General features: G+C 37.0%; 1 protein-coding gene across 1 annotated transcript; it reads left to right on the top strand.

Annotated features, from left to right (window-relative positions):
- The first annotated feature begins 36 nt into the window (after positions 1-36).
- RNMT (RNA guanine-7 methyltransferase) lies at positions 37-14843 on the top strand. Its single transcript, XM_042868836.1, has 11 exons — positions 37-119; positions 736-1012; positions 2482-2614; positions 3861-3983; positions 5545-5660; positions 6897-7078; positions 7652-7816; positions 8765-8882; positions 11016-11117; positions 12287-12320; positions 14191-14843. Exons 2-11 carry the CDS (start codon positions 776-778, stop codon positions 14226-14228), a joined length of 1248 nt encoding a protein of 415 aa, XP_042724770.1. The 5' UTR covers positions 37-119; positions 736-775; the 3' UTR covers positions 14229-14843.
- The last annotated feature ends 202 nt before the right edge of the window (positions 14844-15045 follow it).

Genomic DNA, 15045 nt, shown 5'->3' with positions numbered 1-15045 from the left:
GCAGAACGAGCCCTAGCTCCTACCGCGCGCGTGCGCAGTGTCGCTTTCGTCCCCCGGATATGACGTCGCCGCTGTAGAGGCGTCACTTCCGCAAACAGGATGGCCGATGGTCGTGCTGGGTGAGTAGCGCGCGTCTTTCTCAATGGCCTGGTGGTGGGGGCGGGCTGGCAGGCAGCAGTGCGGGGAGACCGGCGGCCGTTGGGCTGCAGGCCTGGCGGTTAGCCGGGGCGGGCGGCAGCTGTGCTGCTGGGAAAGCAGCTTCCATAGCTCCACGGTTGAGGAGCGCGGGCCCTGCTTGCTAAGGGTGGCGTGGAGCCTCGGTGAGTCCTGTGGCAGTGATGTGCTGCACTGCACCGGGAGTTACGGGAATACAGACGCAGCTGGAGGCCCCTGGTGTTAGTGAGGGCATCGTGGGTACTCTTGGTAAAGTTCAGAATCCACGACTGATGTTGAGGATTCCTTTCTATAAAGCGTCCTGATTTCTGTGTTTGATGGAAATTATGTGACGTTAAAAGATAAGCTTGCTATTTTGAAGCATTCTGTTGGTTTGTATTTGTAAATATAAAGTGGCTTGCAGGTTATATTCTAGAGGGAAGAGGGTGGTTATGGTCTCAAACCCAGTGAAAATTAGCAGGTTAAGCAAGAAAGATAGCTGTGGAAAATCGATGGAAAATCATTACTGTAATTGAGAGTATGTTAAATTCAGTGCCAACAGTAGATCTTTTTTCTCCGTAGTTTATTTTGATCAATAGGTAGGGAATTTAACCTGTCAAAAATGGCTGACTTAACCAAAACTGAAGAAAAGGAAGTGGAGAAGAGTTTGGATGAAGAAGTGGAGGGAACATCTCATGCTTCAGAATCAGATTCAGGTATTAATTTGGAAGGCAATAGCTCGACTTCAGGTACAGCGCACTCCACCGAAAATGAGAACAAACTTGCTAGTGGTGATCAGGGCAGTGGCCTGAAAAGGAGTGTAGCAGATGTTGAAGATGAACCTCCTAAGAAAGTTCTGGTGAGTATTGTTCAGTTTAACTGAATGTTGGCATGAACTTGTGGGTAGCTTTGTTGCAGTATAGTGGGTGCAGAAGTTATGTTGGACTTAAAGAAGAGAAAGAGGGTCAGTAGAAGTCAGTGTGTTTTGCATGCTGAGTTTTATCCTGTGTGTTACTCTACTTATCTATGCGTGAGAGTTTCTTCACTAAGATAATTTGTCCTTTTATTTCCTGAATAAAATATTGTAAAACTTAAAAAACTTTTCAGTATGGTTTGTTATCAAACTGGAAGGTTTGGAGATGCTTTCTCTGGTTTCTTTTGTGTTTGTCTCTTTTCTGTTTAAGACTGTGTAGGAACAGCAGAAAGTATTTGCCTTTCTAACTGAAGGGTGAAAAAGAGAAGCAGTCTTTTATATGAAACTTTCTCTTCTTGTGTACGGGTTTGTAGAAAATAATGCTGTATTCTTCATCTGGCCTAATTTTAACCTCTGGAAATATTTAAATGCAACTTTAAAATGTTTTTAACCTAGTGCTTTGTTTCTCTAGTTTTTACTGCGTTTTAACTTAAGCAGTCTGGGAAAGTAATACCCTTTGTTGTGGTAGAAGCACCTTTTAATCTTTTTAATAAAGTATGTGTGGGATTAGGTTTAGGTGGACAAATACATTGCTTTTGTGTAGCCTAAGGGTATAGAGAGTGATTACACTGAAAGCAGCTGCCAACAATCTGGGTGTTACTGTAGTTTTCTACTTGTGGATGCAGCAGCTGAGAGGCCTTGCTGGATTATATGTATGTGTCTCACATGTTTATCAAAGTCACCTTCAGCAGCTATTGAGCAGGCCACCTGTGCTTTTCCTAAAAAAAGACTAGAAAAGGACAAAATATTTGTTAGTCTCAGTCAGCTAAGTGAGGTAATAAATAGATGATGAGGTTATACTGTTCCAGACAAGAATGTCTTGTACATGCTTAAGTTTTTGAAAGTGGTATAAAACACTGAAGAACTAATGTAGCTTGTTAAAGTCTGTGAAACCTTCTTTTCCCTTAAGCGATTGGTATGTCATTGATAAGGTATCAGGGTGCTGACTTTTGTTGTGGATTACTATTGGAACGGCTTTCCATTGGAATGTAAACTCATAGTGGCTAGAATTCTGTGGCATGTTTGTGAGTTTTGACTGAGAATTCTTCAATTTGTTTGTCCAATTAGATGCTTTTGTGCTTCACAGAATTTCTGTTGGTTCTCGGTATTCTGTTATTGCATTTATAATTTGTTTTTTCACATGTGTATACAACTGAAGATTGTTTTTAAGGTGATGAGATGTTTGGAGCTATAATATGTAGTTATAGAATGCTTTTCAATATCATGTGGGGCTTTTATTTTCAGCTTGTTATGGTAAGGCTGAACCAGAGTTATTTCTATAGCTAGATAAATACTAAATGGGATACTCTTCATCAAGTCATTATTCTCTTTCATACTGTTCTTTCTCTCTACAGAGTGAGGCAGGCCATGGGCAAGCTGTAGCTGCACATTATAATGAGCTTCAAGAAGTTGGGTTGGAAAAACGCAGCCAGAGTCGCATATTCTACCTCCGAAACTTTAATAACTGGACAAAGAGTGTCCTCATTGGTAAGTTTTCTCACCTAATTGCTTAGATTTTAATGAAATGTTTTATTTTTCATACTATTATTTTTCATACTAATTTAAAAGAGAAAGGGACAGTTTTGGATCATGAATAATCTGTTCTTGTTGAGCTTTTATTGCTATATTTGAATCTATCTCAATCAGTTGCTAAACTGTACTCTCAGAACAGACTGTCCTTAGGTCTTGAACACACAAAATAAATATTTTTTTGTGATACCAAAGTCAGCACTTTAAAAAGATGAAAAGCTAGAGAATTTGATTCTTAAAAAAGCAGCTGCTTTTTACATAAAGCAATATCTGTTGTCCACAGATTGGTTTCCTCACTCTGGAATTAAAACTTCACATCTTCCAACAGGGGAAAGATTTATCAGCAGAGAAAATTCATGGGGAAGGAGCTATGCTAAGAGATGTTGTCACCATTTGTCTTAGCATGCTGCTTTTTCTTCTGTTTTATCAGAGCAGTTAAAAGCAGTGTTTCGGTTCATGTAAAGCTGTTCTTGAAATGTGTTCAAGCCTTTCAGTCACAGTCTAATCTCATTAGTTTGGCATTACAGCTGTAGTCTCAAAACATAGTTTGCATCTCTTGCTGTGAAGTTGCTAATGTGTCAATATGTTTTCCTAACACCAGCATTACCATAGATTGACTCTAGACAGAGTGGAGATAGAAAAGAGAATGAAATGTTGAGTACGTGTTGAGTAAAAAGACAGCGAACAAGTGGCTAGTGTTATTGCAAGGCCTGGGAAAGACCAAGTGGGGAACATTATGCAAGTCTGTAAAGTGACTGCAAAAAAAGGTTGTGGCCGATGTGTTTAGTTGGTTTTAAATCTTTTAGCTTTCACACACTTAAAAATAACATCTGCCTTCACCATAGTGGTAAAGAAAGGGAACTCTGTTCTCTCCTCATGCATGGAACAGTTGTTTAGAGATGTGCAGTTTTGCTTTTGTTTACCAAAGACGTAGTTCAGTGCTCCGGTCACATTACAGGCAGTGTACAGAATGTACAGAAAATATTTATCTTGTTCTTTGTCCTAACAATTTGTGATTGTTACTTTCATCGTTAGTAGTTTCTAGTACAGGGAGTTTAAGTCTGCAGTGTTAAGAACACTTAACAACAAAGAAAGTTCTTAAATGGTTCAAAATCCTTGAGCCCCTTTGGTCCTCTAAGGATCTCTGTACAATAGAAATAAGTCACAGAGACCTCTATGAGCATTCTGTCTTTTATTTTCCTAGGGGAATTTATAGACCGCATACGACAGAAAAAGAGTGATATTACTGTTTTGGATCTGGGATGTGGCAAAGGTGGAGACTTACTGAAATGGAGGAAAGGCAGAATTAAAAAACTTGTCTGTACAGGTAAGAAGGCACAGTAACTTTCTGGGGTAAGTTAACTGATGTTATGGGAAAAATAAGCACGTCTCTGGTCATGTAGTGTTTCCTTTTTTATGATGTGCCCCAGAGTACATACATCTTTTGTCAAAAAGATTTCTTTTGTATATTAACTTGAAGACATTTGTTTGCCAGCATACACAGAATATTTATCATTCTTACAATTACGAAATTCCAGTTCAACTCTCAAATAAAAACTAGTATTGGTAAAGAAGCACATTGTTAAGGTTGGAAACAACCTACAAGGTCATCCAGTCCAACCATCACCCATCACCAATAGCTCTCACTAAACCGTGTCCCTCAAAACAATGCCCAAACATTCCTTGAACACCTCCAGGGTCGGTGACTCCACCATCTCCCTGGGCAGCCCATTGCAGTGCTTGACCACTCTGACCACTCTTTAAGAGCAGAAAGATGATATCATCTTCCCTTCTCTCGAAAAGTATTCTAGGTATCATCAGTCAGAGGAGACATTGCTTAGTTTCAAATTTAATACGTACCAAGATTTCATACAGTTCCTTTATTGAGAATTATTCTGGGTATTCTACATTTTATAGGTCTTTGTTGCCTTTCTTTTTCAGTTGGCAGCCTTCAAATATAGTCAGTGAATTTGCTTACAGAGACCTTATGTATAAATACATATAAATTAAATAAATTAAATATAAAGTAAATAAATTATCAATTGTGCATTGCTGGTTTTAAAATTTCTCCCAGTGTCATTATTCAGTGAAACTCTGCCTGTGCAGGAAATAGCCTTAAAAACAAAAAAAAATTCTGAATGTATTTATTTGTGATATATACTCAAATTTCAACATCTTTTGTATTTGTAAAAAAGTAAAGAGTTTTCAGTACTGACTGAAAAATGCCTTGAAGCTTTACTGATTTAGCTAATCCAAAGTAGACAGTTAATGATTGCAGCACTTAGTATATCCATCATGTGAAGTTTTGAAAGCATCCTTTGGGCTCACGAGGATGGGAACTTTCTAAAATCATAGAATCCTTAGAGTTGAAAGAGATCTTTAAGGTCATCTAGTCCAAGTGCTCTGCAGTGAACAGAAACACCACAGTTGCATCAGGTTGCCCAGGACCTGATCCAGCCTCACCTTACAAGTCTCCAAGGACGGGGCATCCACCACCTCTCTGGGTGTTCCATTGCCTCACCACTCTCACTGCAAGACTTTTTCCTTATATCTAACCTAAATCTATCCTCTTTAAGCTTGGAGCCATTTCCCCTTGTTCTATCAACGCAAACCCCGTTAAAGAGTTTGTCCCCTTCTAAAATCTAATGGCTACAACCTCAGTCAGTGTTGGAGACTGAAAATGAACAGAAGTTGTAATCTCAGATGCTACCTGCAAATGAGATTTTCTCTACAAGCTGGGCATAAAACTTCATGTCAGAGTATAACTGGAGATCAGCTTTAACTTGTGGCTTTATGACTCTGCAGTGTTCCAGTAATCATTCTAGTTTTCTTGTCTGGGGCGAGGTTTACACTTCTGTTTGTTTATTTCTAAAAATCTCTCTCTATAGATATTGCTGATATTTCTGTGCAGCAGTGCAAGCAGCGATACGAAGACATGAAAGCCCGATGTCGCTATAATGAACGTATTTTTGATGCAGAATTTATACAAGCAGATAGTACCAAGGTAGAGATATGGATTATAATACTTCTGGGATTTAACATTCTTTTGTTCAGCAAACACAGGAAGTGATGGTAGCTCTGTAGTACCCGGCTGTTGTTTTGTATTTTTTAAATCAGATTGTTGTGCTATTGGGAGAATCAACCATACAGATTATTACAATGTTGCATAAAACTATGTTAAATGTATTTGCTGTAAAGTGCAACTTTAATGAAGCTTGATTGTCTTTTTCAGGTAATAAACCTGTTGCTTTTAGGTTCTTTCATTTGATGAGGGAAGGCAATGAGTATTTGTTGCTGGAATTTCTGGGGTTCAGCATGGGGTGGTGAAAACCATCTTGGTGAAAGTGTTTCCATGCTGGAGTGAATAAGGGGCGCTTTGTAATTTGACTTGTACAGTTCATTTTGCATAATGCAGTATTTTTTTCTAGTAGCATTTTAATTACTATAATATTTACCTTCCCTAAATGAGGAAGTGAATGAGAAGTCTGAGAGGGAAGAGAAACTGAGCTAGCTATGAAATATTAGCATGTCGTGGGCCCTGGAGAGAATTTTCTTGCTGCTGTGTTATTTGTAATTGCTGCTAGTACTGTAGCCTGAAAAGAGAAGCTGGAAAACTGCTGTAATACATGGCCAAACTGTACCTGTTTCAAGAGCTTCATGTTCTCCAGAGTTACTGGTTACTTAGATTAAAGAGGGGTATGGAATTATATATGTATGTACGTATTCGAAAATACAAACAAATGCAACTTGGTTGGCATGAAAATTGCTTTATTTAATAGAACTCCTCCATTAATATGTGTAATGGGTATCTTCCTAGCAAAATGAATGTCTGTTGTCATTACAGAAATGCAGAAAACTGAAAGCATGTTTTATTGTGATGATTGTTTCTGTCCAAAGTGTGAATGGTTATGAAACCTTAAGCAGTAAATTATCTCTGGAAATTTCTAGGGAACTGTGGTTTTTCAGGTGTAGTGATGTAGTTACTTGATGACAAGAGGAGGATTTTAGGACATCATTCTTTTATCATGATAACAAGTTTTTTCTGTGTTATCAGTGAGTTTATTTCTTTCTCTTACCTTTTTTGTCTTGTTCTGATTGAACTTGTGAAGGAGTAGATATTAAGTGACTTGAAAGAATTATGGGAGTAGTATATTTTGCTACAAGACTTAAATGAATCATGCTTGTTTGTGTAGCTTTTGTCACAAGTGCTTTTTTCCTTCTTTCTTCTTTTTAATTTCAGGATCTTCTGTCTCCCAAATACAGCGATCCAGACACATGCTTTGACATTTGCAGCTGTCAGTTTGTTTACCATTACTCATTTGAGACATATGAGCAGGCTGACATGATGCTTAAAAATGCCTGTGGGAACCTCTCTCCTGGAGGTTATTTCATAGGCACGACTCCAAATAGCTTTGAGCTTGTGTAAGTGCTTTTTTAGCCTATTAATCTTCTAAAAGTCTGTGAAGTATTGTCAAGTCATAGTTGTTCTTACATTGCTCTGATACACTTGTGTAAACAAAACTGAACTTTTTGCAACAGTTTTGGATTCTAGTCAGGAAAATCTCTCTGGTTAACTAAAACAGGTATACTTGTACTGATTCTTGTCTCTGGTACCCATGGCTTTTCTGGAGCCAGTGTGGATCTTCATACACAAACCTTTGGTAGTGACTTAAATAATGGCAAAATAGTTACAGCCTGGAAAGCAGCTGTCAGGTTTTAGTTTAGTAACACCAATAAACATGCTTTGAGCCTGTAGATGTGCCTGAACTAAAGATTTTTCTAGATCTATATGTTTCTGGTATACTGTGGAGGAATGATAAACTTTTAGAATATAGCACATCTCTTCATTTCTTTTCATTTTCATTGCTTTATTGGATTTGGAATGTGGGAAAGTACAGGAAACTGAACAAGGTGATACTGGGGAAAAAACATTTAGAGATCTCTTGTGCATTGTTTTCTCCATAAAATTAAAAACATTTTTATCTCGTTTTATAGAAAGCGACTTGAAGCTTCAGAAACAAATTCATTTGGGAATGATGTATACAGTGTAAAATTTGAGAAGAAGGGAGAATATCCTTTGTTTGGCTGCAAATACGATTTCCACTTAGAGGAAGTTGTTGATGTCCCCGAGTTCTTGGTTTATTTTCCATTACTGGAGGAGTAAGTTGAGTTTTGAATTCATGATATAATGAGAGCAGCAAAACAACATAAGCATTTATATAGCTTGTCTATTTCTGCAAATCACTGCAGAGGATCTTATTTTGTCTTTCTTATGTTTTCCAGTTCTTTGTTTTTTGTTGTCACTCTAAATGAAGAGTTTTCTTGGATTTCTGTCCAAGACAGTAATCTAATATCTGTCCATTGCTCAACTGAAGATGCTCTGGTCATTGGTGCATCCTTAGAAATATCCTGTATCTTATATAGGAATTTCCGTACCTGGTTGATCTTGCTTGTCTTTTCCATCCTTTGTTGGAACGTTCATAGATTTTGTCTTTCTTCTAAGTCTTTTTCTGTGAGCACCATTTTGCTGTTACCACTGCAAGAGTTCAGATTGACCTTTCCCAACCTGTCGTCTTCTGAGATGCTGACAAATGTTTCCATATTGTTTTTTTTTTCCTCTGGCATTCAAGCTCAATATGAATGTAAAGCAATGTTGAGCTTTCTCTTCAGATCTGTATATTTTCACACACTTTGCAGTTCTTTATGAAGAGTAATAGCATTAGTTGCTGGTGCTTGTAGCTTCAGTGTTGTATAACAACAGTGTAAACATATAATCGAGATGTAATGCACTAAATGTAGTAGAAAGAGAATTCCTTAATACATGCATAATAGCTGTGGCAGATGTTGATTACTGATATGAGTCCTGGAGATGTTTTTTCTGTTGAAATGTTTATGATGACTTCTGTCTAGATTTTTGTGTTTAATTAAAAAAAGAAGGTACACTTCATGATGATAATGCAGTTATTTTCATCCGAATGAGTTTACTAAAAGAATTCTAGAAAGACTGTAATCCCAGTGAATACCACGAGATGTCACTGTGACTTAAAATGGTTCTTTTGAGAATGAAGCTACAATAACTTCATTACTATACTACAATTATTTTGACAGAATGGCAAAGAAGCATGGTATGAAGCTAGTTTACAAAATGACATTTCGGGAATTTTATGAAGAAAAAATCAAGAATGAGGAACATAAGATGCTGCTAAGAAGAATGCAGGCCTTGGAGGTAAATGTGGAGTTAACATCTTTCTTTCAAATAGTATTTTATATCTAGTTAATTATTTGTGAAATAACTGAAATGCCTGTTGTGGACATCAAGCAATTAAGTAAGGAGCACCTTAAGTATTGAAGAGTACTGAACTCCTGTGGCTGAACAGGGTAATTATAGTGAGTCAATCTTTATTGGCTGATAGATGCCCACCCAGCTGATTTCTCACTTCCCTTCTTAACAGGACCATGACAGGGAATTTAAAAAACAACAACAAACAAACAAACAACAACAACAACAAAAAAAAAGACAAAAACGTTCATGGTTTGAGATAAAGACTCAAATCCTGAACCTTTTTGCCTGAAAGACTGCTTACCAATTGTCATCATTTGCAATCCAGACTCAGGGAAGATTAATTTACTGAAAATTAAAAAAGAACAAAAGAAAAAGTATGGTGGGAAATGAAGACACACCCCATTGACCCTTTCTTCTCTGGCTCAACTTCACTCCTTCGTTGATGACTCCTTTACCTGCTTCACTTGACAGAGTGGCTCTGGGGGATGAGGACTGTGGTCATTGCATAACAGCTCCTTTCTGCTGCTCCTTCCTCCTTGCTGTTTTCCCTTGCTCCACTGTGGGTCCTTCTTATAGGCTGCAGTTTTAAAGAACCGTTCCAGCATAGGTCCATTTGATGGATTGAAATGCTTCAGGAGCACTTTGAAACCTAGTTTCTCCAGCACAGGCACCTCTCCTACATGAGCTGAAGCTTCCTAGCTTCCTTCATGGATTATCCACCTTTTGTGGTGTGGAGTCCTCCACCATCTGCAGCTTGGATACCTGCTGCTATGCCTGCAACAAGGATGATTTAGTTCTCTGTGGTCTGCCAGGGAACAACCTGCTTCACCTTGGTCTTCTCTGTGGGCTGCAGGGGAATGTGCCTCCAGTGCTCCTGCCTTCTCAGACCTTTGTGTCTGCACCTGGTAGAGTGCAGTTTTGTAGATAAAATTTCAGTTTTGAAGCAAGTTTACATTTTTATTAACTAGTAAGTAGAAGTGCATGTTTACTGGTGTTACTTGACCAAGTATGTTGGTTTCTGTAATTTTGCGCAAAAACACAACATTCATGCCTGTTATCACGCTGTAGAAACTGTAATCCAAATCTTCAATTGTGAAGCTGAAAATTAAGCCTTAATGCAAGAAATACTGATTGAAAAACAGAAACTATTCTTTGTAGGAAGAAAAGGAAGACTGTGTTTATAGAGAGAAAATAAAAGAAACTTAACTGTAACTGAGTTTATTTTTTTGTCCAGTGGTCTTGCTTTTTATCCTCAAATTGTTATACTTGGTAGCAGCTTGTGAGGAGCTTTTTAATGTCATCTCTGAGGGCTTCGCTTCAGTCACTGTTCCCTGTGCTCCCCTCTTCCCATCAAAAGGCAAAATTTTTCAGCATGAAGCTATCTAGTTGAGTATGTGGTGGCATATTAAGCTTAGTCATGTGGGCTGTAAGTAGACTTCACTACCTTCGTTGACTCTAAAGCAGATAGTGTTCATGCTGCCAGTAACATGGCGACGGACCATCTTATATGTCAACATTTTTCTTATTAAAGTAGAGCTGTCTTCAGTTAGTGGCTATGTCCAACTGAAGACAACAATGTTAAGTATAGGCTGCTTTGCAGTAACAGGTATCCCTAATAAGTATATCCTAGTTCTGCAGAAACAGGTGTATAATTCTGGTTATAGCTCCCATGTGTTATTCAGGCACTTTAGGCATTCTTCTTGAAGTCTTACAGTCTTTGTTTTCAGTAGTTCTACTTCAGTTGAGTTCGGTTGCTGTTCTGAAGGAATGTTTATCTAGTTTGTGTTCATGAGTTATGTGTGAAGCATAACTTTTATTGCTTATTCTGTCTGCCCTTTTTCATACATGCAGTGGATAAAAGTTAATTTATAAATTCTGAGTATTAGATTTTCTGGGATAACAGGTAAGTGCTGGGCCTGATCAGATAGGTGCTTTAATGGAAGGATGTAAATGTAAGATATTTTAATAATTAATGACCTCCATTTTGGGATGTGTTGTTGTAAACCATTGCCTGATATGAATATTGTATCTTATACAAAATTAATATTTTTTTTCTTGTTTTCCTGTTTTGTGCAGCCATATTCTGCATTTGGTGATTCCAGGCTTGCCTCTGATAAACCTGATGATTATGAGCATGCAAAAGAGTTTATCAAAGATGGCAAGGCAAAGTTACCATTGGTAAATATTCTCTCATCTGGTGTCTAAATTGAGGCTGTAATCTTGCAGATGTTTGGTACCTTCTTCATTTCAACTGCAGTGAAATTGTTGTGAATCTTCTACTCATGTTCTGAATATGTACTTCTTTTACTATATATATATAGTAAAAGAAGTAAAAGTAAATAAATATAAATAGTATATAATAAAATAAAATAATGTAATATTAAATATAATAAAAATAAATAGTAAAATATATATATATATATATATAGTATATGTATCCCACATCGAGTGGGAGAAGAAACCTGCTCTCACCATTTGAAATCCAAAAATTACAAAAAGAAAGTTGCCTCTTTTAAGAAACAAAGCTTAAGAGCATGAGGATGGCTGAGTTAGACCAAAGATTTCTGTTGCTGGATATTCAGTTGGCCAGTAGCTGTTGACTGGGAATAAGTGTGAGAAGAAAGAGCGTAAGTGCTATGTTACCTAAACAAGTCTTTTTAATAATGATTTTTAAAAGATGAGTTGTTTGATCAGCATTGGTTGGTAGGTAGTGTATTGATTAAATAAAGCCCCAAAAGAAGGCAAGCTGGTAGCAGTTTTTTTCACTTGTTTTCACTTCTGCCATGCTTTCATCTGAGACACAATGAGAGGTGGACTTTATAGTGCTGCCAGGCAGGTTTTTTTTTTTTGTATATAATACATGAACTGACTTGGGAGTTGGTCTGCAAATAGTACTTTTGTGGTGTGGAAGGAGGTGGAGGCTGGCAATATTCCTGGGGAATGTGGCAGTCCTTTGGCATAGAGCCTCTCCTTGGCTTCTGCATGAGTGCTGGGCAACTTCAACCAATGAGCATTTGGATCATGCTGATTTTGCAGTGTTAGACCTAGTGTGCTCCTGCATTGTACAGGTACTGAGCCCAACAGCCTGGTGTCCTTTTCTGCTATACCTGTGTAACATAAGTGTCTTCCATTATCAGGGCTATCCCAGTTCCCCATCATCCTAGTTAGTGGAGTTGTATGTATCTGTGATCTACTGTAATGCTCATCTAGTGCCTGAAAAGCCATCTAATGTGAGTGGTTAGAAGTTGGTCTGTGAAAGATTGATTACCCTGAGTTAAATAGGTTTTTAATTGTTTTCTCTTTTTTTTTTTCTTTTTGTTTGAACTGGTTTTTGTATCCTCTTCTAGGGAACACTGAGTAAATCTGAATGGGAAGCAACAAGTAAGTATTGTTTCGAGAACTTGGTGTTAACTGAGTGACTGCTGTGGAAAGCATATAAAATAGTCTGTCAACTATGGAAGAAAATATGTATTTTAAGTGTAACAAGATTTTGTTGTGTTATTTAAATGCCTATGTATAGATTAGATTGTCCAAGTCATCTCAAGAAATTGGCTGGGGGGAATGCATAAAATAGGTTGAAATTTTGCTTTATGTATGTAGCTTCTAGCATGCAGACTTTTGGGGCAAAAACACTTTGGGAAGCTTTTCTTAGTGTATGATAAGAGGATGCTAGTGTAAATCTTCTAATACCAGCAAAATAATTCTTCAAATATGACACTTATGTGTACATGTGTGTTATACCATTACTAGACAACTGGAAAACAAATTGGAAAACATTTGGAACATGCATTCATTTAAAAACAAAAAAAAAACAAAAACAGCTCTGGTTTGGGAAGGCTGACTTGAACTTTACTTTTTGCCTGCAGTGGTTAATATGTTTCAGAAAGCAGCAGTTAAAGCATGGATGATGAAGAGGGGTTTGGATGTTTTATAAAGGGAGAAATCAGTGCGTCACACAGAAGAGCATGCAATGTTATTAAATATGCTTTGAGTTATGTAAGGATGATTCAAGGAAAACATTTGCTATGTTTTTTTTTTTTTCCCAATATTGAAATATTGAAAAATATTAAGAAATATTTACATATAATAGGAATTTCTAAGGGTAAAAATTGTCTCCAGGGAGACTGTTATTAACTGATGTGTAACTGTAGCCAACCAATAATTGCATTTTTGCAGACCATTATATTTGATGTGTTTGTGATTTTAAAAAAAAAAAAAAAAAAAGAAAGCAAATCAATTAATGAGTGGAAAAAATCTTAAGGTGTTTACGTTTAAAATTATTAGTGGTGTGATTCTTAAGGTAAACATTAATTGAAGCAGTGTTAAGGTATTATGTAATCTACATATCTAATTGAGAGACTTTTTATGCATCCAGAAGTTCAGTGATGACTATCTCTAGAGTTCTAGCTTATTTATTCCTCAGAGAAATTTAGAATCATCAAAAACTCTATTTCAGAATGTAAACACAGCTTGTTCATTATTTTTGTTGGCATTTTTGCTGAGGAATATAAAATAGGCTTGGCTTGAAAGATTTGCAGTGTACCAAGGAATCTGCTAAAACAGATTCTGAGTTTAAGTGGAAATCCATTTATTTTTGAACTCGCAGTGCTTTACCATGTCTGTCTGGTATGAAGCATAAGTACTTCTGAAATAGCTGGCATTGATTAAATGCCAAGTAAGTATTTTCCAATTTGCTGCTGTGGACTTTTCCATTTCTGAAATTATACTGTTCTGCAGTTGAGAAAATACCATCTGGCATTTTTAAAATATCATGGATAAAGAAATGTTTTCAAGAGGAAAATTGTATTTTGTACTACTTTTAATTGAAAGTAAGGTTGATCATTTGACCCCTAATTGTCATTACTGCCTGTATAAAGAAGTCTTTAAACTTAGTTGTATGTGATGTCTTATGCACCAGGGAATGTTAATTATGTGTAAAATGGTTGAGTGATTTAAGCAGCACTCACATTTCAGTAGTATCATTAACTGAAGTTGCTGTTGCATCAACAATATCAGCAGTACTTAAAATATTTGCTTCTGTGCACACTTGAAGCTCTATCTTGAAAATATGTCTAAAACCATGCTGGAATTGAATGCGAGAGATACCTGTTGGGAAACCATGGCAGTTCTTATGGTATCAGCAGTATGTTAATAGCTTGTTTGAGCAGAATGTAAACCAGCTTAAATTTTGAGCGCTTACATGAGCTGGGGAAGAAGGCTAGAACTTAAAATGCTCAATTTTCTTTTCTAGGTATTTACTTGGTATTTGCCTTTGAGAAGCAGCTGTGAAACTTCACATACCAGACTCAGCAAGAAGAGCTCATATCCATGTGCAAGTTGGAGCGGTCAGAAATCCATTGTGGCAACTATTTTTTTATTTTTATTTTTTAATTATCAGAAGTGTGCAGGACACTACCAAAAACGAGAGCAAGCTCACGATTCTGAGTTACATTGCCTGTCTGTGACAGATGGACTTGTGTGTGTATATATAAGAAAGATTCTGAACCAGTCTTTTTAAGCATTTGTAAGCAATCTGAATGCTCTCAAAACTTATGTTTGAACTTGACAACTTCGTGTTAGAAAAAAAAATGTTTTGTTAGTCTTATGTTTGTGCTTACCAGCCTCATGCTGCACTTCCTGAAGTTGATGGAAAATGACTTGTTAACTGTTAACTTCAGTGATGTAGAATGAGGACCTAAATATTGTAACGCAAAGCTCAGTTAGTTCATAATGTGATGGATTCAGACATGCAGGGTATGTCTACAGTGCATGCAGAGCTTAGTGACAAACAATACCCATGTCAGTTTGAGTACTACTTATGTGCTGTGCTCCTGCCTGCAGTGTAAATCTACCTTAGAGATATTCATGGTGTAGTTTACACAGTAAAGTTTCATGATGTTTTTAGTTGTTGTTGTTGTTTTTTTTTTTTTTTTTGCTTGCTTGCTTGATGATATATAGTGTCACTTCATGGTGCTTCCAAGATTAAATTTGTTCTGTACAAAGCTGCTCTAAAAGAACTGAATTTCTGAACTTTTAAAAATCTTTACATCGTTTTTCCAAGTGTGACTATACAGTAATGAATAACAGCTGCTGAGCTTAAATTACT

The sequence above is a fragment of the Lagopus leucura genome, unplaced genomic scaffold (genome assembly GCF_019238085.1).
Source record: "Lagopus leucura isolate 7727_CA_CO unplaced genomic scaffold, USGS_WTPT01 Super-Scaffold_100002, whole genome shotgun sequence".
Lineage (NCBI taxonomy): Eukaryota > Metazoa > Chordata > Aves > Galliformes > Phasianidae > Lagopus > Lagopus leucura.
This window is presented reverse-complemented; position numbering and strand designations above follow the sequence as displayed.

What these genes read in the sequence shown, in the direction of transcription:
- RNMT (XM_042868836.1), top strand. Translation starts at nt 776, where the DNA reads ATGGCTGACTTAACCAAAACTGAAGAAAAGGAAGTGGAGAAGAGTTTG. An exon ending in GACAAAGAGTGTCCTCATTG is followed by an intron (nt 2,615 to 3,860) that starts GTAAGTTTTCTC and finishes TTATTTTCCTAG; the next exon opens with GGGAATTTATAGACCGCATA. An exon ending in TACAAGCAGATAGTACCAAG is followed by an intron (nt 5,661 to 6,896) that starts GTAGAGATATGG and finishes TTTTAATTTCAG; the next exon opens with GATCTTCTGTCTCCCAAATA.